The sequence below is a fragment of the Chelmon rostratus genome, chromosome 11 (genome assembly GCF_017976325.1).
Source record: "Chelmon rostratus isolate fCheRos1 chromosome 11, fCheRos1.pri, whole genome shotgun sequence".
Taxonomy (NCBI): domain Eukaryota; kingdom Metazoa; phylum Chordata; class Actinopteri; order Chaetodontiformes; family Chaetodontidae; genus Chelmon; species Chelmon rostratus.
Genome location: NC_055668.1, coordinates 2,674,070 through 2,696,592, shown reverse-complemented (window position 1 = coordinate 2,696,592; position 22,523 = coordinate 2,674,070). Strand labels below are relative to the sequence as shown.

Genomic DNA, 22,523 nt, shown 5'->3' with positions numbered 1-22,523 from the left:
TACCCATCCACTCCACAACACTGCGAGCTGACTTAGTTTGTATAAATTAGTTTAAAGTACTATACAATGGAAATACCCAAATAAAGTGATAGTACCTCAAAACTGTACTGAACTTAGAGTACTTTGCACCACGGTTACTTTCACTCTTGAGTTAAACGATAATGTGAATTTTTCGTATTGTTGCAATTGGTACCTGAAAATATTGTACCTCGAGGACAAATTTAGAACATGGGTACCACTGTCTGCCTACCAGCCAATCAGAAACTAGTATGTGTCAAAAGATGGACTGGTACATGCAGATTTCTTTGGGCAAACCTAGCAAATCAAATTAAATAATTCAATCACCGACAATAATTTATTGCTAAGTGAATATTTAAAATATTATTCAACAGTTATTTTTGCTTAGATGTTTTGCATTCTTACACATTTAATATGAGCTATAGTGTTTTTGAGTGTTGAAAGTTGCTCTTCCTACCTCCCTGCCAGCCACTGGGTTACATTCATGTCACTGTGGTATAGTTTTCCTACCACAGTCAAATGTGTTAAAATCATACATGCATAAAACATGATTAACATGTCTGCTTTTCTTGGCATTAAGTTTTAGTTTGGCAACGAGTGCTGATTGCATTGCAACATACACACAACAAAAAAAGAGGACAGTTTCTTCTTTAGGAATGTGAAGAAACTATTACTTATTGTAAGTAGGCAAAAGCAGCAAAAAACAACGCTATGATCCTTTAACCACTCAGCAGACATGTCAGAATATCCCCAGATTCCACAAAATGTGAGTGTCATAGCCTGGGGGCCAGAAGAGTAATTGTAAAATACATGTGTTCAACATCAAAATGTCAAATGACAAAATGGAAGTGAAATGGTGACATGAAGTGTGTGAGTGAAGTGTTGGTGTGTGATACAGTGTTGCAACATGTTTGTCTCTGTAAACCTGGTTAGTCCTGTTAACAAGGAGTGGTATCTTTCGCTCTTGTGCTTTCTAGTCAGGTTTCGGCTGCCAAAAGGCCTGCAAGTCGCTCTCTGTGTTTGAAGTCAAGGTGTGTGTGTATGTGGGAGTGTGTGTGTGTTGTAAGGGGAAAAGGGGGCACTATGAGAGGCGGTACTGATGCGGCCTAACCAGTTCTCCTGGCTTGGTTTAAGCTTATAGGCATTTAACTGCCAGATCCATCCGATCCTGCCTGACAGAGCAGCGGCGATAAGCTGAGGAGGAGACGTCTCTCCCTGGACTTTGTTTAGGTGGAGGTGACGCTGGCAGCAGCATACGGTGAGTCCATCAAACATGTTCTCTGTGGCCTGTCTTTGAGTGATATGAGACCCCATGATGAGATGGTTGAGGACAATTGTATTAATTTGAAAATTGATTACAAGTTAGATTGTTATTACTTACGTACTTCAGAAAATCAAATTTGAAGGCAAATATTATACACAGACAGGTACTTTGCTTTAAGCTCCTGGCATCAATCAGTCATTTCAGGCTGATCCTGGAAAACTGATAAGTGTCACTGAAAATAATTGAATGACTAGCAAATGAGGTGTGGTGCCATGATGCAGGCTGGGTTTAAATGAATCTTAAAGTTGTTAAAGTGGACGGTTTTAGGTCTACATTGTTATTTATATATCTGAAATACATCTCATATATTCAAATAATATATTCTCTGAATTTGTTCTGAAATCAAGATTTTAATAGGTCATGACCCAATTGCAAAGCCAAGACCTTTGTAAATGTGTTGAGTTTTTTATGGCATTGACAGCAAGTGAGGTTTCAAAATACAACAAAAAACTATGGATAGTTTTAATGAATGTTATATTCAGTTTAAAAAGTACTGCTGTCACTGTGACTTGCTGTCATCTGACACACTGCTGTTTTGCAATATTTGCTAGGTGACAATGCTGATGCTGCCACCCAGTTTTAGAGGATACACCTCTTTCGTGTTTTCTTTGAATTGCTGCTAATTTCTGGTTTGGTGAGGTGCACCTAGCCTAGCCTACCTGAAGCCACCATGCAGTTATGTAATTTGTCATTATTTCTATTTCTTCAGAAGTCAAGAACACGTCATCAGTAATTCTGAAAAGTGGTGATGTGTGTATATTTTTAGCTCTCACTCTATACATCCTCAAATGTGAGTGTAGCTGTTATCAACAGGTCACTCATTACTTTACATGTGCCTGTCATTGCACACAGCAAAGTTGTTGATTTTTCAGTCATAACTATGTGAAAGCATTATGTATGCTGTGGTTTGTCCACTGAAGACCTAATTAGCTTTCAGAGGAGCATCTGTTCATGACTGCTGCATTAACACCTACGGGATTCGCTTTTCTTGAGGACTTATATCACAGCCCAGCATTCCTAAACTTAAAGGCCGCTCTGACTTATGCCTGCGACTATGCTGCAAATGAATTACAATAGCATTTACATGTGAAGATTTCGGGGTGTGGTTAAAGGGAGTGCTGTGCATGTGTGTGTGTACTGGACGATGGCATGTCAGTCAGAATGCATCCAAACCAACTGGTTTAGATGCATGCATTCTCCTGAGCAAATCTGGCAGAGGCTTTGAAATTCCTGAAGTGTGAGGTTATACTGTGTGTGGGTGTCGATGTTTCTCTGTCAGTCAGTGTCAGAAAATTAAAGAGCTGCTACAGGCAGGTGAAAAATTCAGAGCACAGAAGGGATGTGGAGAGCCAATGACAGCCAATGGAAATGATTTCAACATTCTATAAAGATATAAAGATCTATAAAGATCTTCAGCTAGTGCTCCAGTCATACTATGGCTTTTGATGGCGGTATTCAAGGTCAACTGCCATGTTCAAGCTTGTACAGACATACGGCAGCTTGTACAGACATACTGTAGAATACATTAAGCATGAAAACCATGCTGCTGGCAGTATACTTGATGAGAACTTATACATCTGAATGAAAAAGGAAGAGGTATCATGTAATGATGATGACTTACAGTCATCTAAATCAGTTATAGAGATTGTAAGAATGATAACTTGTTAGGATTTTACATTGCTTCCCTGCAGTTTCCATTAGGTACATGGAAGCTATATTAACATAACAACTAAAGTTGTTTTTCTCTGGTGTTTTACAGATAACTTTGCTGTGGTTTCGAGTTTCCATGGTTCTTGTATTTTAGTATAAATCCCGTAATATGTGGATTTAAATACACCCAAGAAATCATGGTAAGTATGGAATACCATCATTCAAATTATATGTGATAGCAATTATAAAAATGTCTTTATACATATGACTGAGTTTGAAAAGATGGAGAGTAACAAAAGCTGGTGCAAATGTGTGAAAATGGTGCACACCTGTCTCATTTTGTTTCTTGTAAATCGCTTTTTAATCATAGAGTGGGGACACCAACAGTAGAAGTTTTTCAGAAAGCCTGGTCCTGGATGACTCTGAGAAAGGGGTCATCATTACAGGAATCACAGATGACACAGTCGCTGCAAAGAGTGGCCTGAAAGCAGGTAAAAGAAAAGCCAGTGAATATTGAAATTCACATGTTATTCTTGCAGCAGTTCAGGAAAGTCCAACTAGTGTCTGTAGATAAATGATTTGAGGAAAAGATAGAAATATGCTGGCTCTGATGAATTGTTTCTACGTGTTCCAGGGGATGAGATTGTTGCAGCCACTATACACTTAGACCACCTCAGCAAAAATGAAGTGTTGAACATCCTGAAGGTCCTGGAGCCATATGATAACAACATGAAGGTTCTGACAAAGAAAGAGCTGAGTGCCAGTGCTGGCCTTGGCACTTTGGGATTAGGTCTCAAAGACCCTGCAGAGGTAAACATCACAATGCCATCTCTTGGTAATTTGGGTCAAGTGACCCACTCTGGTGTGAGCAGCCTGTTGTATGGCCTATAGGTTAGCATTATTATTTCACTGACAGAATGCTAGCTTCTCCCAGGCCACTTAAAAAGTCCCAAAACCTGCAACAAATGCTTTCTTTGCTCATTTTATTAAAATATTTAATTGTTTGAAAATGTATTAACAGTAACAGCAGCTCTCCATGTGAATAATAACTAAACAGTACAAGCTTCATATATGTAATTGATTAATTTGCTTTAATCGATTTTAACCCATTTTGCTTATAACTTCTTAACCAACAGATGCTCATCCAAAAGAAAGATCTGTCACTGGACACGTCGGCTGAGGGACCAGTGGTCTCCCTTGGCCAGGGTGGAAACCTAAATGTTGCGCAGGGGTTGGGGGGTGACTTAAATATTCCCACTCTCAATGGAGACCTTCCAAGTCTCAATCTAAGTAAGACCTCAGATGATGCTGGTGCCAAGTTCACAATGCCCTCTTTGGGACTGACTGGACCAAGTGTAAAGGGAGATCTAGATGGCACCCTCAAAGCACCTGATGTCAGTGTCTCCACTCCCCAGCTTAACACTCCCAGTACCTCGTTTGACATTGAGAAACCAGAAAAAAAAACAGGTGACCTGAAATACAAGCCCCCGAAATTCACAATGCCAAACTTTAATCTTTCATCAGAAAAACCAGATGTAGACATCAATGTGCCAAAGGCTGAGCTGAATGGTCCTGATGTAAATTTAGAAGGACCAAATGCTGATATTGAGGCACCTTCAGGCAAAATCAAGTGGCCCCATCTAAAATGGAAAGGCCCCAAAGTGAAAGGACCAGATGCTGACTTGAATGCTGGCCTATCTGTACCTGATGCCAGCCTCTCCACACCAAAGATCGATGGAGATCTAAGTACACCAGATGTGGCCCTAAATACTGACATGGACGTTTCTTCAGGTAAAATCAACTGGCCTCATTATAAGTGGAAGAAACCCAAACAACCAAAGGCTGATCTGGACTTAGATGCGAACCTGAACACACCAGATGTTGATCTTGCTGTTCCAAAAGTGGAAGGTGAAATAAACGCCCCAGATGTAGACATAAATTTGCCGAAGGGTGACATTAAAGGCCCTGAGCTAGACCTGCAAACCACAAATATTGACGTACAGGCTCCATCTGGTAAAATCAACTGGCCTCACCTGAAATGGAAGAAAGGCAAATATCCCAAAACAGACATAGGCATAGATTCAGATCTAAACACACCTGATTTAAAGACTTCAGCTCCAAAGATTGAGAGTGACATTAATGTACCTGGTGCAGAACTGAACCTCCCAAAAGCTGACCTTCAAGCCCCTGATGTAGATGTTAATGCCCCAGTTCTTGACATTGATGCTCAATCATCGAAAGTGAACTGGCCTCACCTGAAGTGGAAGAAAAACAAGCATGGCCTCAAAGGTGATATGGATGGTAATGTAGACCTGAGTGCACCAGATGTTGATCTGCCTGATGCAAAAATTGATGGTGAGATAAGCACACCAGACTTACCCAATGCTGACATTGAGGCCCCTTCTGGCAAAATCAAGTTTCCAACACTCAAAAAGCCAAAGTTCCTGATTTCTGGGACAAAGACAAAAACCCCAGATGTTGATGCACTTGACCTCAGTCTCTCTCCCCAAGCATCACTTGATGGGCCTGATGTTGATCTGAATGCACCCCCACTTGAAGTTAAAGCCCCAGAGGTAGACACTGAGCTTCCATCTGGGAAGTTCAAATGGCCCACTCTTAAAAAGCCAAAGTGGTCAGTCTCAGGCCCGAAAGTTAATGGTCCAGATGTTGATATTGAGTCTGGTGTTTCAACCACTGACTTGAACCTCTCAGCTCCAAAAATGGATGGTGTGATTAATGCCCCAGATGCAAATATAAACTTGCCAAAAACTGACCTGGAGGACGTCAAGTTAGACATTAATTCTCCGGATGATGAGGGTCTGTCTGGAAAATTCAAATGGTTCAACTTTAAGAAACCCAAGTTTGGCACCCTGAAGGGTCCAAAGGCTGACATTGATGCTGATGTGAATGTACCGGATGCACACCTCAAAACACCTGACATGGATTTGAGTGCACCAGACCTCAATATCAATGTGCCCACTGCTAATGTCAAAGGTCCAGCTGTGGATCTTGATCACAACTCAGATGGTAAGCTGAAACTACCAAATTTCAATGGGGTAAAAGTTAAGGGATCTGATGCCAGTCTTAATTCAGACCTGAAACCGTCAGATCTGTCTTTGTCTGCACCAGACATTGAAGGCAGTTTCGATGTACCAGATCTTGACATTAATTCTCCAAAAGCTGACCTTCAAGCCCTGGAGGGTGATGTCGCACCTGGAATATCCATGATACCCAACATGAAACTGCCAAAGTTTGATTTATCAGGGCCAACAGTAAAAGGACCTAATGTCAATACTGGTGCTGACCTCAAGAGTTCAGGTCTGGATCTTTCTGCCCCCACATTTAAAGATGTCAGCACTCCAGATCTAGGGCTTGATTCTGATCTTAAGACAGATATTCCCAAAACTAAGATCAGTTTACCTTCTCCCGTGCAAAAGATTGGGGGTGTGGATCTTAATTTGCCCAAAGCTGATGCAAAATTGGATGGAAACCTCTCATCATCAAACATAAACACCAAGCTGCCAAAAGCTGAACTAGAAACACATGATGTCACACTGAAAGCTCCAAATGTGGATATCGATCTGCCCACAGCAGACCTTAAACAGCCTGATGCACAGTTGAAAGCACCAAATGGTGATTTTGATTGCAGTCTGGGTGATTTTAAATTGCCTCATTTGAATTTTCCAAACCTTGATCTTTCATGCCCTGAGGTAGAAGTTCCAACTGTTCATCCTTCAGTTGAGTCTGGAATAGAGGCATCTCCTAGTGCAGATGCCAACATCTCTGCCCCTGTGGTAGACTTGAGTGTACCAAAGGCAGAGGGAGACATCACACTACCTGAGGCAGGTTTGGTCGCTCCAACTGTAGATGTCAATCCTGAAAAGTCCAAATTGCCACATTTCAAGCTTCCAAAGTTGAACCTTTCAGGGTCTAATGTAAAAGCTCCAAAAGTTGATACTAGTGCAAATCTTGTCTCACCTGATGTGAAAGTCAAAGCTCCCAGTGTTGAAGGAGAAATCAGTTCACCTCATGTCAGTATGTCTGCTCCTGAAATGAAGACAAGCCTCAACACACCTGAACTAGATGTCACAGCTGAAGCAGATGCTGAAGTTAAAAGTTCTCCAAAAAGTAAGCTGAGATGGCCGTTCAAATGGGGATTAAAGTCTGGCTCAGGTGCTGATGAAGAGGGAAGTGAGGATGACTCTGAAACTGATGTGTCTAACGCTGAGGTGGAGGTTCCTGCATTCAAATTCCACAGACTGCCGACGAACAACGTTGATGGCATGGGAGGAATTGGTGATACCTTCGGCTTATCAAAACTTGACACATCGGCAAAGGATTATGTTGTCAGCAAAGGAATCCGCTTGCCAGTAGTGAATGCGACATCAAAAGGAGGAGAAAAGATTGACATTATGGAAAGATTAAAAATGGCTAAAGAAAAACTACCCTCAGCTAATGCCTCTCCAACCGAAGCGAAGACTGATATTGATCTGAAGCTCGCCGCTCCGAGTCTTGATGTAAGTGCCTCTTCAGAAGCAGGAGATTCTTCTTTGGTGAGAGGAGGCACTTTCAAAGTAGAAAAGCCAGAGTCTGTACTGGGACTGGTAGCTCCTGAAGTTTCGGCATCAGATGAAAAGGATAAATTGTCATTGGGCCTGTCCAATATGCTCGGCCTTAACACCAAGGATTCAGATGCTGAGTGATTCCTGCTGGGCCAATCTGATAAATAAAGCTTCTGTCCAGAAAAAGTGTAAATACATGTAACTAAACCAGTTGAATGCCTTAGTTTGTGATCATAAACAGAGCTGAGCTTTTTTATTTACACTTGCCACAGTTTTCTGCAGATAATGCCAGCTTCAGTATCCTTCTTGTGGAACAACTTTGGGTAGCCTCACGAAGAAACCTGTTTTTATAATGTGTATATTCCTGTTATTTATATAAACTTTTTTCTAAACATGATTTGTTGATTTGGAAGCATGTTACTTAAATAACTGTCTCAGTATTGTATGTGATCACATCGAGCTGTTTAGGTTTCTCAGAGGTGCATTACTTCACCATAAACTTTTTAAATAAGTGAATCGTGTGAGTGAATGTATGTTAATTTTTTGTTCAGTAATTAACTCAATATAATCAATATGCTTGTGATTCATTACTAATATTAAAGAAGGAAAATAATAAAACTGATGACTTGCTGGTTTCTATCCGACGTAAAGGAATCTATGAAAAAGAGCAAGAGGCTTTGCTATGGTTTATTTTACAGATCCATAATTATGTAATAAATTCTGAGAAAGCTCCCTGGAAAGGAATTGTCCCTGAAATAAAAACTAAATATTAATCCATTATCCAAACCTTAACCTCATATAAGTTGAAATGTACACTTGCCACTTGTTCTGTAGGATACAATAGCAGTTATTTAAACAAACACTGAACACTGTCCCTATTTTCCCTTAATCAGACCAAATTAAAGTTCTTTTTAGGAACCCTCTTGGAGATAATTTGCAAATTATTAAAAAATTATATTTTACCAGTGTTACCAATAAGATTAATGAAAATCAAAAATATTATTCAAGTGCCTGTTAAAAACGAAAAGCATGTTAAAAATGTGCATGTATTCGACGGATGCTGTAGGGGACTTTGAGGTTGATGTTGCTTTAAACATGACAACAGCTTGTACAGGGTTTGATGTGTGTTTATTTCATACTGAGAAAACAAGTACAATAAAAAAATCCAGTTGTTTCTTCAAATGTAAAAAAACTGAATGACAACAAACACTGATGTGAGCATTAAAGGTTTTAACTGCTAAAAATGCTGTTTCAACTGCTTAAATCTCTAGTTTAGATCTCTTAAGTAGATTTTGTTTGATTAGACCAAATTAAGGGGATATCTATGTATGAACAAATTATGTGACTGATCTACTGTACTCATCATTCGTTCAATCATGTTTGATATAGAACGACCCCGCCAATGCAATTATTACACGTGACACACATCCTGCTAACATGGCATGTATGAGTATGAGTGTTATCTTCAAATATTAAACAAAATATCTCATAAAAAATAAATACTCTGCCATTTTGTGCTTATTATCCAGAATTACGCAGCCCGATGCACATCAACCAGACTGAGAGTCTACAGCCGTGTGAGTGGCTCTGTGAGGCTGCACTGAATGCTAATGTCAGCATGCTAGCATGCACATGTTGACAACAATAACATTCTGACGTTCAGCAGCTATACTATTTATGATGTTCACCATATTGAACTGGTGTGATAGTATGCTAATATTTGCTAATTAGCTTTAACAAAGAGTACAGCTGGAAATGTCTTTGTTTTTCAGGTGTTTGTTCATTAACCAAAGTATTGGACAAATGTAAATTTTGACCCGGTGATGGCGCAAAATTAAAATTTAGGAGATCATCAAGTTCATTGCCATTAATTCTGAGGGGAAAATAAATGTCGATACCAAATTTCTCAGCAATCCATCCAATACCTGTTGAGACATTTAATTCAAAACCACACCTGAACCTCATTCGCGTGCTGGTGGAAGATCCAGGGGATCACCAGAGTCATTAGGACACTTTATCTGGGAATGTCTGTCGAAGAATTTGTTCCAATCGGCCCAGTAGATGAGATATGTCACTGGATAAGTGGAAACTTTGATCTGTTGGTGGTACTAGAGGCAAATTCAGTCAAAGGATTCATCCTCTGGCGACCACGTATCGTGAATGTCTGTACGCAATTACAGCTCATCTATCCAACAGCTGCTGAGTTATTACAGAGTGAACCAAAGTGATGGAGCAACTGACAGACCAACAGACACAGCGGCCTTCAGAAAAAGCGACATAACTATCACTAGAGTCATGCCGCTCTGTGAGCTATTAGCTATTATTAGACTATTAATCAGTAGTAATTCATGTAAGTGCAATACTGGCTGTAAGATCGAGCTGAAGCACCCAGCGATGCTGACAATTCTCTACAGGATGTTTTCACTTGTTGATCATTCTTTTATCTTTTTCTGAAGATCACTTGCTAAAGATACTAATTATAAAACTTTGGTAAAATGTATCTGAGCTCATTAAGACGAAATCCCTACCAAGTACAACCATGACAGGAGAAAAAAGAGGGACGGGATAAATATACACACTGGTTAAAGAGTCTGTTGCCAGCGTGACGGCCAGTCTTTCTCTATCCAGCTCTGCAGCAATCGCAGCACATCAATGCGCTGGTAGAAGCGGCAAAGTTCGGTGAGCTCAGTGACCGTCTTCTGGTTGTAGCGCAGCAGGAACTCCTGGGTGGGGCTATGGGACAAGGAGCCCTGCGTCCGGTGCTCCAGCAGGGTCAGTTCATCGTAACTCATCCCCCAGCGACTTGCAAAGTTCTTCCAGTTTTTGATGGTGCAGTGGTTTGGATCCAGTTTGAGCCGCAGTAAGTCCAGGAGATCTTTGTCATTCATGAGATCGCTGATCTTCGGAGGAGGTGCGGGGCAGCAGCACTTTTCACAGGGGCTGTTTAGTAGCTGAAGTTCTTTGGGGCAGTCTGAGCTCAGAGGTGGACAAAGAAGATGGAGGTCAACCAAAAGTGTATGTTTGTATGTGTACATTGTAAAATGACAGTATGTGGCCATCAAATGGCATGCATGGAATGAATATGAGTTTGACTTTTTTTCACTCCTTTCTTTAGTTACTTAGACTATCAGCCTCCTGGTAGACATCAGAACACACGTACAGATTGTGTGTTCCTGTCACCTGGCCGTCTAAGGTGTGTACCAACTCCCCCCTCTCCCCATTCTCTCATCTGTCCCTACCGTCAACTATCAAAGGAAAATTCTTACGTTATTCTCATGTTTTGAAAATGCTTTTTCCGTGCCTCAATAATACGGATGATAACTGATAACAATCCACCAAATATGAATGACAATTTGAAGCAGATCTTTAGTGATTTTCCTACCTGGTGAAATAGATGTTGGACAGGTGCATTCTTCATCTTCAACTGGCTACAACACAGAAAAACACAAATGATTACCATTAGTTATATTACTACCAGTGTGGTCATTTTCATTAAAATGCCCAAACACAGACACACTTTAAACTAAAGCCTTTCACTCCATTCACCATCTATTGTTAGAGCCTTTCCTCTCAAATCCAACCCAGTGGAACATGACCCATAGTGGCAAGGCTGTTAACCCTCAACTTTCAATATTAACATGGGTAGATGGGCGGCTGTGGTGGTCCATTAATCCCAGGGTTTGAGGTGTTACTGACCAAGACTCTGAACCCTGAGTTGTCCTGCAACCACCGGTGTGTGAGTGTGTGAATGAGTATACTATACTGTAAAGTGCTTTGGTTGTTAAGGTAGAAAGGTGCTATATAAATGTAGTCCGTTTGCCATTTACCAATGCTGTATACGATCAATCAGCCGGACAATGTATGTATGTGTGTCTCCTCTTATGCAAGCTACGTGCCGAAAACTGTGGACGTGATGCATTTTCCCTGGCTTCTGCAAGTTAAACATGTCTCAACAAAAGCTGCGTTGCACACTTCAGTACATCAAGGCCAGACAGAGAATCAAGACACTACCCCCGGAGGGATGCACACATTTTACCAATGATGATTAGACAGGCTGGAAAGGACACATTCCTTCTTCAGTTCCCACTGCCACCTTTTCCTGTACGTTCATTTTCAACAATGCTATCTTTTAGAAAGCTGCATGGCAGAGAACAACATTACCACTCTTTCTGTCTGCGATGTTCCTGCTCTGTTATTAGAAATAGTCACAGCTGCACCCTCTAGTTCTGAGGGACTAAACCACATCCTGTATGTTCACAGCCTAAATTAGAAAGTACACATAATGTTTACTTCTGCCAAGGAACAATATAATTTTCTACATTTGGTAGGTCTAATACTAGAACTGTTGCATTAAGCATAATTACGTGGAACATTTTATTGTATTGGCTTCTATCACATTCTTCCTCTTACGACAACTTGCTGCAGCCTGACTTTGGTGGTTTGATACTGGTCTGACCAGTCTCTTGCTAACTGATATTATTATCAGTTTGTTGACTCTTGTCAACTCTTGACTTCGGATTTAAAGCACAGACTTGCTAAAGTAAACACACTGAGGGGTTTTTCTGATTCAGTCTTACTTTGACACTGCATCTGTAAGGTTTCAGCTGTATGCGCTGCCATGCAGATTAACTTTACAACACGGCCTTCTTTTCAAAAATGACTACAAAGGAAGAGTCAACGATTCCACTGACACACATATTACATGTTTGTGTTTATGTAACTTTTCTTGGTGCTAGCTGTAGGTGGAAGGTCTACACAGTGCTTGCATCCAACAGCTGGAACAGTTTGTGGTTAAATGTTCAAAAGCATTGAACTGCTTGACTTGTCTAAGACATACAGAGAGAAGAAAAAGATCAAAGGGCGTGCGTCACATGCACATACTGACCTGTCTTATCCTGTCTGAAGTCGGCCTCAGGTATCCAGAGGGCATGGAGCTCAGGTGCAGTGTCACAGCATCTGCTGGACACAAATTACTGACTGATCAGTGTATTCTGATAAAAACCACAGCTGGAATTTATTCGTCACTGACAAATATGCTGAGACATTTTTCAGAGTAACAGAAGGACGTTAAAAATGCATGTACCATAAATTCTCAAATAGAGGCCTGGCTTTTATTTGGTACAGGCTCAGACAGACCTTTATTTAAAATTTCTTATGTTCCAATCAATTCCATCAGTTCATGTCATACTTATTTCTGGTCTCTTTTGTTAGTTTTTATTTTGTGTTTCTAGTTATTTTGTACTGTCTTTTTATGTGACCTGGCTGCTGTAACCATGGTAGTACTCCGTCTTTCTGTCAAGCTCTTTTTTCCAGTCACTTAAATTTAGCCATTTTTGTTGATCGCTGTCAATGAAGCTCAACACTTCCTGCACAAATGTTTCAAATTAATAGCCTTCCAGATGGATAAATGTACTGACGAAGTAGGAGCCGTGGAAATACATTATACTGAATTTACCATACTCTTACAGTACAGTTATAGTCCAGGTATCTACCCACCCCTTTCTATATATATTTATCTATATTAAAATACCATCTTTTATTTGAGAATTTATGAGTATATCCATATGCGCTTTGTAAAATGGACCACAGTGTTTAGTCTCCCATATTTACCATGGGGATCTGTCACCTGCACTGGATAATTGGCCTCCAAGGACTGCGGGAGAGACAAGGGCAGACAAGAAAGTAAAATGAATAAACTTGAGAAACACAAGTTTGTATGCTCTGTTAACCCTCTTCTTGGCAGCGTTATATTCAGTCTGTTCATAAGATTGGGGCAGCATTCGAGATGTAGTCTGTCTCTCTTGTGTGCAAAGAACAGCCTGCTGCAACCTGTTCTTCAATGAGCCCTCGGGCGCTAGCCATCGCAGTACAGTGTTTCAGCAATGGTACATTTCTTAGCAGACTACTGTAAGACTCTGCATTCTAAGGAACGACAACGAGACATCAGCACAAAGCGAACTGGAGAGACAAGTCAAGACAACAGGACAGTTAAACAAACACGTGACTGGAGGAAAGAATAAAGAAAAGGTGCTCACAAATTCTGCCACAAAGCTGGTGGTGTCTATGTCCTCCACAGGTTCAGAGCTGCTTCTGTCTGTTACAAAAAAAAACAACAACAGAGGCTTCAATACTGTGAAAATATGCTCTCATCCCTACTCATCTGACCCACTTCCTTCATATCACCAGTATCAGCTGCAGAGATACACAGAAAAGCCACATCCTCCTAACAACAAGCATACTCTGGTACGTGAGTATGATGTAGTTTGGACATTTTAATGTAGACAATAACTCTGGCAAGTAATGACACATAATGATCACCTCAATGAGGTAAACTGATTAAACTGAGGGACAGCAAGACTTTTTCATAACATTACTTCTGTCACGACCCTGTTTTCATCTAAGATACGTTATCAAATGAAAAAAGTGTGCAGTGTGAGCTGAAGTCTGAGTGTGAGTGTTCACCCTCCATGTCATTCCTGAGTAAAGCAAACCAGCCGGTAATAGTGCATGGCAGCTTCTCAGAAACAATGAAAATACTGTTCAGCACCAACATGAACTCTCAAATCAAATGCCTCCAGCACTGATAAGGAATATTTTGAACGAGCACATTCACAGATGAGTTGGAGAGCAGCACAAAGGCAACTTTTCAGCTCCAGAAAATACCTGGACAGGGCAGACTACGTCACTGTGAGGCCATTGTATCTAAAGGGCTCCAAATAAAGAACTGCTTTGGCCTTTCTTGGGTTACACTCTGTGACGATGAAACTTTAATTTGCATGGGAAGCTAGAAATAGGATTAAGTGATCAGGTGTAAGGAGGCTGTTTCCTACATGCAGCTTTCAAGGTGTTGTTCACCTGAGAGAGAGCGGTCATGTGTGTAGTTCCCAGACAGTATAACAAGCCTGTATGTCAGCCGAAGGTTCAGTAAAACACTCGTGTCAGCCTGATTTTAAATGAAACGTAATGTAGACTCTGGCACAGTGGTCAAATTATCAGTCCACATGTGGACCGGATGTCTGGTCCCAGTCCACAACTTAGTGATCGTTGACTGATGGCCTGCAGGCCACATCCGTCCCACAGAATATTAATACATTCATAAAATGTACACATTAAACATTAATCACAGGTGAAAGAGGTCCAGTCCATCCAGGAAGTGATCATTGATTACCTTGGCAACCCCTGGCAACGAGCCAAAAAAGCCTGTGATTCATAGTTCACCTGTTAGTGGACCCTCCATCAAACCTCTCAGCTCCCAGGTGGTGCATTCCCTGGAGCCAACAGCAGCTCACTGGCCCCACTAAAGAGGTAACTCTGAGTTGCTGGAGGGTCACTAAGCTTGTCTATTAGACCAAAGAGGCAACACTTGGGTTTATGTTCATTGGCCAACTGGTGTACTGAGTCCCAGGGGAGTATCTTTTTGTTGAGATAAAGACTCATTCATTGGGTTTTGTACTGAGCACTGGCTGCCTGCTCAGTGGAGGTCTGAGAGTATTTTTTAGTTCAGTATGTTGTTATGATTCTGGATTTTCCATGATTTAGTTTAGTCTGTTCACTCTCTGCAAAAATAACATTAATTTGCAAGAAAGTGAAAATAAACAATATCAGGCCAGAATATCCTTTTTTTATTTGAAAGACTAACCCCCACAGAAATATTCTGGTCCTTGGGCAAATGCAGCTGAGGACCGCTGCCATACCCCATGTTAGAAATAGGCTCATGTACTATTCATCAATAAGTTGTTAGTGACAGTGAATATACAGTGTAGCTGCCGATCATTCAGTGATCCTGTCTCAGATGAATGTGGTTTTAATGTGGCTTATTTCACTATGGTCGACATTGTTGTCATGGCGACATTAACTGCTGGAGAGAACGTTGTTTGCTTTTGCTGCAGGGTTCACACATGAATCACGAGAATGTGCTATCAGCTCCTAAATCACAGCTACAGAATGTGTACAGTGGTGTAAATGTAGCTGTAATATGTCTGAGTCAGAAATAAACATGCACTAACTGTCTGAGCCTCGTCTGCCTCGGCTTCATGCTGGCTCCATCACAAGAGATGGATGTTAATTAACTGATTAAATATTATACTGTTATGACCAATCGTTCCAGACGTCTGACCTTTACATATATTTTACTCTGTGTATTCTTTTGGCAAAACCAATAAAAGTTCAAGTTAAAAAAAGAAGTCTTTGGGAGGAACCAATGGGCTTGTTGTCTTGGGCTATTCACAGGATTTGTCGACACTGTGAAAAATACACAATAATGCAAAGCTTATCCTCATCCTGTCCGAACTGTAGCTGTTGTTGATGTTTCTATATTGTGCAATACACGACAAATGTCTGGTGAGAGACAGAACGAGCAGAGGTGGACTACGAAGAGAAGACATCTGTTTTGTTAGATGAAAATGAAGAAAATGTCTGAAGAAGAATACAAGCAGAAATATGACGCACAGGGGTGGGTGATATGGCCCCAAAATAATATTAGGACGTTTCAGGGTGATAATGATGTTCTTGACATTATGACAAAATACAGAGTGCAACTTGCCAAAGATTTGGAGGTGCTAAGCTGAGCCACTGCATCCTGTCTGCTTAGTGCAGAGCTCACAATAGCTGTTGGGCATTCCTCGTTGTTTCACTGACTTCAGCGCCTCCTGCTTGAGGCGCTGGAATAAGTTTGTTGTATTGCCCGCCTTTGTTGGCACAGTCCTCTTACACTGCGTTAACATGGTGGATTTTGTTGTTCATCATATTAAAATTATACTATTACTGTGAACCGTATATGGTACACCCCTACCCCTCAGTCTGAAATAATAAAGGTGGCATGAAAAGCAGGATGACATGAAGTCTCCATTTGACTTTCCCTGTCTGAAATGAAACACACTTCAGCACATCTTCATTTTGTTCAGTAGAAGAGTTACAGGACCACTTAAGAAAAAGCCGACCAAGTTACAAGGCAAGAGCTTTACTGTCTCATGTTAAGCTACAGTATGTGACAGTAAACATGTTAATTACACTTTGGAGATCTCTGAGCTGGTTTAGTCAAAAACAAAAATAAGTTTTATGAAAAGCACAATTATATAACAAAACTGACTGTGTGCCTGCTGGAATGTCTATAATCCTAAAAGACGACAGCTCCCAGTACAAACGCTGATCTTTGGAAAAGCTGATTTGCAAACTGCTCTCAATACAGTAATTAAAGGGTAAATTGATAAAGGTGAAGATGATCATTATTTCCATAAATTTCATCAGTGACTCTGACAAGTCTCCCACATACAGAGCATTTGTCCTGACACACTGTACTGTATAAATGGAGGGACACATACATGCAACTGCAAAAACACCTAATATCACCAGCCTTATCAAATATGAGCAGTGTGAACTCAATCCACGATATACTGTAGGTCTAACATATCAAAGTGGGATTCTTCCAGCGTATTTATGTGCTCTTCAACTGTCATGCCTTGCAGTGACGGTGGATTTCTCATTATGGAATTAAATGCTGTCACTTGTTCATTTTTAAACAGCCACGGGCCACAGGATGTGTCAGACAGCGTGATCCATTAGAAGGGAAATGAAAGGTAAATCCCCATCATCACAGCTTCTGTAGACCTGCCCACACAAGACTACCAGGAAATGCTGACTTGTTGCACTTTGCCTCCATGTTGCTCTTTATTTCTAGAAAGCCAGGAGTGGGGTATTAACAACCCATGTGGAAACTACACACTTTTTCCATTTTTGTTTCATCCTGCTACAACATTCATTCCAACGACCCTCTTTATTATGCAAGGGGAAAAAAAGTTATCTGCAACTTTTTTAGTCAGGTACTCAGGTGAGTACCAGGAGATGGTGATTGGTACCCAACCCATTTAGCGTGGCCTTAATAAACACTATCTTCCTCACTGTCCTTGGTGTCTCCCTCAATGTCCTCTGGTTCAGCTTCCTACATGGTAGATGATGAAGATGCTCCTCTCAGTCACTGCTCGAGCCTCAGATTAACTGTCTCCATCCACAGGTCAACATCTGGCTGAGGGTCAAACGTCTCTGTGGTCATCTTTAACAGGTGAATGTGCATCAGGGCTGAGAGACGAGTCTGTGACGGTCAGATCTGGACTTGGTTTTATTATGCTGAGATGTGCTGCACTGCTCAAAGGAAGCGTGAGACACAATTTAACCACCTTGTTGATGTTGGAGTAACAGTCTGGATTGCTTGTATTTACTATTTGGAAGTCATACACAGAAGACTCTGCCAAGTGTTTTCCTGCCTGCTTTAAGCACATCCAGTCTCACAGTGGAGTCTCTGTCAAGTTACAAGGTGGTTTTTGTGATGTTCTATCCATCAACGAGAAGCCCCCAAAATTCACTGGACTGCAACTTTCCTCTTATCTCCTTACTGATAGTGAGGCTATAGTTAGACTGATGGATGTGCAATGCTGTGCAGGATGTGCACTTCCAACATTCAGTCCATGCCACTTCAATAAAGCTTACTTACTTTATTCCTCATGACATAAAGGCCATGCTACTTCTGGAGTTACTGAGTGTTGGCGAGGGACACAGCCCTCGATGAGCTGAGCCCCTTTTGCTACTTCGAAAACAGAGTGTCTGACTTCAGGTACCAAAACTTTCCTCACACTAAATCAGGACCTTTTTTACAATGGAAAACACTTAAGGGGCCGCAACTAGTCAGTCAGTTATTTTCTCTATTCATGTATAATTTTTTGGTCTATAAAATACCAGAAAATTATGGAAAATGGCCAGTATTGGAGCCCAAGGCGATATATTCAGATATCTTCTTTTGTCTGAACGACAGGCCAAAACCCAAAGATATTCACTTTACTAACATATAAGCCAAAGAATAGCAGTAAATACTCACATTCGGGAGGCTGAAACATTTGGCATTTTTGCTTGAAAAAATACTTAATAAAATAGTTGCCACTTAATTTCCTGTTGACAAATCAATCAATGAACTTATTGTTTCAGTTCTAAAAACTGGGCCTACAATTCACCATACTATCTCAGCACATCATACCCCAGGCAAGACATGTGTCTGTGTGCACTACCTGAAGGAGAAGGGTTTTCAAAAACTGTCCAACCTGGTAATAGCATTAGCATATTAAATAGCATTACTTCATTTCTAATTAATATGCTCAAACCTGCAAAACTATACCAGCAAATATGCTGTATATGGGTGGTATTCCCCTTCAAATGTAGTGCATGAAGTATTAGGACTTACAGCCAGTCACCCAATTATCAAGTGTAAGTCGAACCCCAGATCAGTTGAGCATTGTTTCTCCCTCGCTGGGAATGCAGGGGCATGTAACTGCACGCTCTGGATAAAGTTCAAGGGATGAAATATAAACCACATCATAATACATTGCTTAGGGCCATAATTCCACGCAGGTGAACCCAGCTTTTCTCCATTTTGACCACCCATGTCTCCCATGAAAGGATAAAGCACAGTTTCTAAGCAGCCTGTGTAGTGGGCCGTTTGCTTTATCGTGAGTTTGTTTCCACACATGAATGGAGGTGAATGGCATGCCAATACCTGACAGCAGCTATACACACACGCCTTGTACAAACTCCCTGCTACATGTGCAAAATAGCTGAAAGTGGGTGGTAAGTATGTCTCTTTCACTATGTGTGTGTGTGTGTGTGTGTGTGTGTGTGTGCGTGTGTGTGTGTCTCAGCTGCATTAGACTGGGTGCACTGACTGTGCACAGCTTCCTAGACACTTGTTGTTTGTTACCTTCATGCCATACCATTTCAGCATGTAACTCCGCTTAAAGCTATAGTAATTTTTACGTTTTTGTTTCTGTTGTAGCAACATTCCCGTCCTTGTTACTCTCATTCCCAGAAGAAGGTGTGAACTAGAACTACTTCCCACCAAGAAAATAGTCCCTATGAAATCAGAGTAGGCAGAGAAAGATGTCGCTGTTTAAAATTTGTAACTTTAGCAAATGTTTGAGCGCCACAAACAGAGAAACATTTCTCGACATAAGTCCAAAACTATCTGCATGGCTAGAACAATAAGAAAGAGAGACCCTTTTAAAACACCTCTAAAGCTTCAAGTTTCAGTGAAGAGCCCAACTTTAAAACCAAACATATCTCTATTTGTACCAGTCAGTCAAAACCCATATTAACCTTTGACCGCCAGGCACAAAGTCAAGTTCGATGGTTTCCAGCCACTGTGCTGGAAAGGTGACATGACACAGGAGCTGAAGCTAGAGTTAAAGAGGTGTGGATAGGCCCACTGACTCCTTCCTTTTCCTTTCACCAACAGGACAACCAACTTGCCAACCACGATGTGTAAAAAAAAATGATATTCAGTTAATTTAATAAGCGAATGATTAATCTTACATCTGATTGGGTCACTACTATCACTGCACAGCTGCAAACTCACATTTGTTGTTATCTCACTTGGCTTTATGTAGCTCTGACATTGCCCTGCTTTGGTATGAAAGGCCAGACACACATCTGATACTATAGAATTACTAAAAACCTTTCACAGTTACCGCAGGATTACGATTGGTAATTTAGTAACTTGATAACAATAAAATAATGTGTGCTGCTGTGATAAGCTTTTCATTTGTCATCCATATCGAGAGATGAAATTCAACACTTTTTATCTGAACTGAAACGGCACATCCTGTGTTAGCATATAGATGTACTCAAGATCTGCTTGAAATTACAGTTTGGTAACGGCGAGAGGAACTACAGTGTATACTTGGATCATATAGGATTGCAGACAAACAGCCATTAACCCGCAATGTGAATAAACACATGTTCATGATGCTGTGTCAAACACAGGATGTGTGTGAAACTGGTTCACTGTTTTTAGGCAAAAATGGAACTAAAGGGAGATTGGATTTAGTATTTCCCTCCATACTTACATATGTAGAGAAACAAGATGAATAAAGACAAATTTCTCCACACACACGCACACACAGTCAAAAAACAACAACAAAAAACAAAATACAACAACACAAGAAAACTGTAAAAACATCTGGTGGTAGATTTACATCAAAACGTTTCTACCACTGAATATTTGGTGGCTAGTCCAAAACTTCTTTGCGGGGTTGAGCTGTATTAGGGGCAAATTTGGAAATTTTACCTCAATTTTTTTTTAAAATTCTGGCTGCCAGGTTATGTAAAATTTCTTAATTTGCCATCCATGACACTTGTTATGGCTTTGAAAAAGAGGCTATCTATTTCATTACTCTTAAGACATCAACTAAATGTCACAGTGGAGGCGGATAATCGCCAGCCAACCAGGCAACCTCGTTAATGGCTCGATCAGGCATCAGTAGTTATTAACCATTAATGAAGGCATACAGCTTTAAATAGAGGATGTGTGTCTTATGTTGAGGATTATGTTTAGTTGACAGGAAAACGCGAGACTTTGGAGGTAGGGCACTTATCTCTTGTGCTGCGTTCATGAAAATACAAAATAAGCAGCGAATGGGTACATTTGTCCCATGCGAGATATGCCCAGACATTAACCTTTGATCGTTGAGGAACAAACATCATGACGGGGTTTCCATGATAACAGTGAGGGGGTTTTTAATTGAGGAAACTTTCTTGATTGTGGTTGCAGACGGCAAACCAGGGAACACTTGTTGCTTTTCCCCTAACTAACGGTGCTAAAGTCATTTTCGACGAATTTAGAAATATCTGAACGTATCTACTAGGCTAACTCGGCTAAAATAACATATTTCTAATGGTAAAATGTGTATTTTACTTGTCAAAACGAAGAAAAATAACAGGATCAATTCAGGGGGTCTCAAAGTTATAGTTTACGACATTCATTAAGATAATGCAAAACAAATGAAGAGCAGATTGAAATACAGTTAGCACTGTAACATACTGTAGCCAATGAAAAAAGTCAGCCAACCACAGAGTCTATGAACATTTACTTACCGAAAGGCTCCTTACACGCCCTCAAACTGCTCATTTTTGAAACTGTGACGTCTCCCATGCAGGGAAATGTATCGAGACTGATATGAACTCTCTATATAACGTTAACTGATCAAAAACAGACCTGGTCCTTCACACGGAGACAAGATAAAGCGTTAACGCCAGCCCAGCGGAGGCGGCTCGGAGACAAATGAAGCGCCTCACTCATAAGAAGAGACGGGGACCAGTGCTGCCTTCAAGTCCCCTCGGAAATTCCTTCTCCGTTTTAGAAGCCACTGAAGGTCCGGGTTGTGGGATTTAGGGGAACATATTAGCAGAAGTGAAACAAAATAATCCTGATAATGTTTTTATTAGTATATAATCACCTGAAAATAAGAATCATTAAGTTCATTACCTTAGAATGAGCTCTTCATACATACTTATGGTGCTGGTTGCTAAATTACAAACCCTTACTATGGTGAAGGGATGACCTGCCCTACTTTGTGTCTGATTGGCCATTACCCATTGCTTTCGTTGGTAGGGTTGTTTTGATTTAAGCATGATGAATTTAAGTTTAGGCATGGGAAGTGATGATTGGTTAGGGCTGGGATAAAAATATTAGGGTAAGCCAATGGGAGGCATCCTAGTATCCCTTTGCCATAGTAGGATTTGTAAATTTTTGGAGTGGGTTGTCTTCCATGGAGTGCACCATGTTGCACTGCCATGTTCCTGGCACTGGCTGTAAAGACGGTCTTTAATGTTGTTAGAGGAGGGGGAGGTGAGAGACTCTAAAAATTTGGCATTTCACCCGGGGGCAGTGGCTTATATCTGAGTGTTCTCGCCAGCTCACATCGGGGTCTTTCCATCATCTTTTGGATGAGCTAGCTAAACCATACCCTAAAAATTGTTTATGAACCTATTCTTTGCCTTAATCCCAAGATTAAACCTACAGGGACCTCGTGTGTTATTGTAACTTCAATCAAATATGATTTCCTTATTTTGTGATCATCGATTTACAAAGATACACTTGATGATACACACAAGAGCTAGCTAGTGTTTGTTATTATTAACTAATCGTCACC

General features: G+C 40.7%; 2 protein-coding genes across 3 annotated transcripts; one reads left to right on the top strand and one right to left on the bottom strand.

Moving 5' to 3' along the window:
* Positions 1 to 1,096: 1,096 nt before the first annotated feature.
* si:ch211-125o16.4 (neuroblast differentiation-associated protein AHNAK) lies at positions 1,097 to 9,003 on the top strand. The gene is made up of 5 exons (XM_041947428.1): positions 1,097 to 1,276; positions 3,102 to 3,192; positions 3,363 to 3,483; positions 3,627 to 3,802; positions 4,129 to 9,003. Exons 2-5 carry the CDS (start codon positions 3,190 to 3,192, stop codon positions 7,693 to 7,695), a joined length of 3,867 nt encoding a protein of 1,288 aa, XP_041803362.1. The 5' UTR covers positions 1,097 to 1,276; positions 3,102 to 3,189; the 3' UTR covers positions 7,696 to 9,003.
* edaradd (EDAR-associated death domain) lies at positions 8,670 to 21,628 on the bottom strand. Of its 2 annotated transcripts, none has more exons than XM_041947429.1 (6): positions 21,466 to 21,628; positions 13,590 to 13,648; positions 13,165 to 13,207; positions 12,440 to 12,513; positions 10,937 to 10,982; positions 8,670 to 10,525 (listed from the first exon to the last, which is right to left on the bottom strand). In XM_041947429.1, the coding sequence occupies exons 1-6, from the start codon at positions 21,521 to 21,523 to the stop codon at positions 10,137 to 10,139; spliced, it is 669 nt and encodes a 222-aa protein (XP_041803363.1). In that variant the 5' UTR covers positions 21,524 to 21,628; the 3' UTR covers positions 8,670 to 10,136. The 2 variants fall into 2 exon arrangements, with proteins under 2 accessions (XP_041803363.1, XP_041803364.1); XM_041947430.1 differs by having other exon boundaries at positions 12,440 to 12,510.
* Positions 21,629 to 22,523: the final 895 nt, after the last annotated feature.

What these genes read in the sequence shown, in the direction of transcription:
- edaradd (XM_041947429.1), bottom strand. Translation starts at nt 21,523, where the DNA reads ATGGGAGACGTCACAGTTTCAAAAATGAGCAGTTTGAGGGCGTGTAAG. An exon ending in CCAGCTTTGTGGCAGAATTT is followed by an intron (nt 13,208 to 13,589) that starts GTGAGCACCTTT and finishes TCTCTCCCGCAG; the next exon opens with TCCTTGGAGGCCAATTATCC. An exon ending in GCAGGTGACAGATCCCCATG is followed by an intron (nt 12,514 to 13,164) that starts GTAAATATGGGA and finishes ATTTGTGTCCAG; the next exon opens with CAGATGCTGTGACACTGCAC.
- si:ch211-125o16.4 (XM_041947428.1), top strand. An exon ending in AAAGAGTGGCCTGAAAGCAG is followed by an intron (nt 3,484 to 3,626) that starts GTAAAAGAAAAG and finishes TACGTGTTCCAG; the next exon opens with GGGATGAGATTGTTGCAGCC. An exon ending in GTCTCAAAGACCCTGCAGAG is followed by an intron (nt 3,803 to 4,128) that starts GTAAACATCACA and finishes CTTAACCAACAG; the next exon opens with ATGCTCATCCAAAAGAAAGA.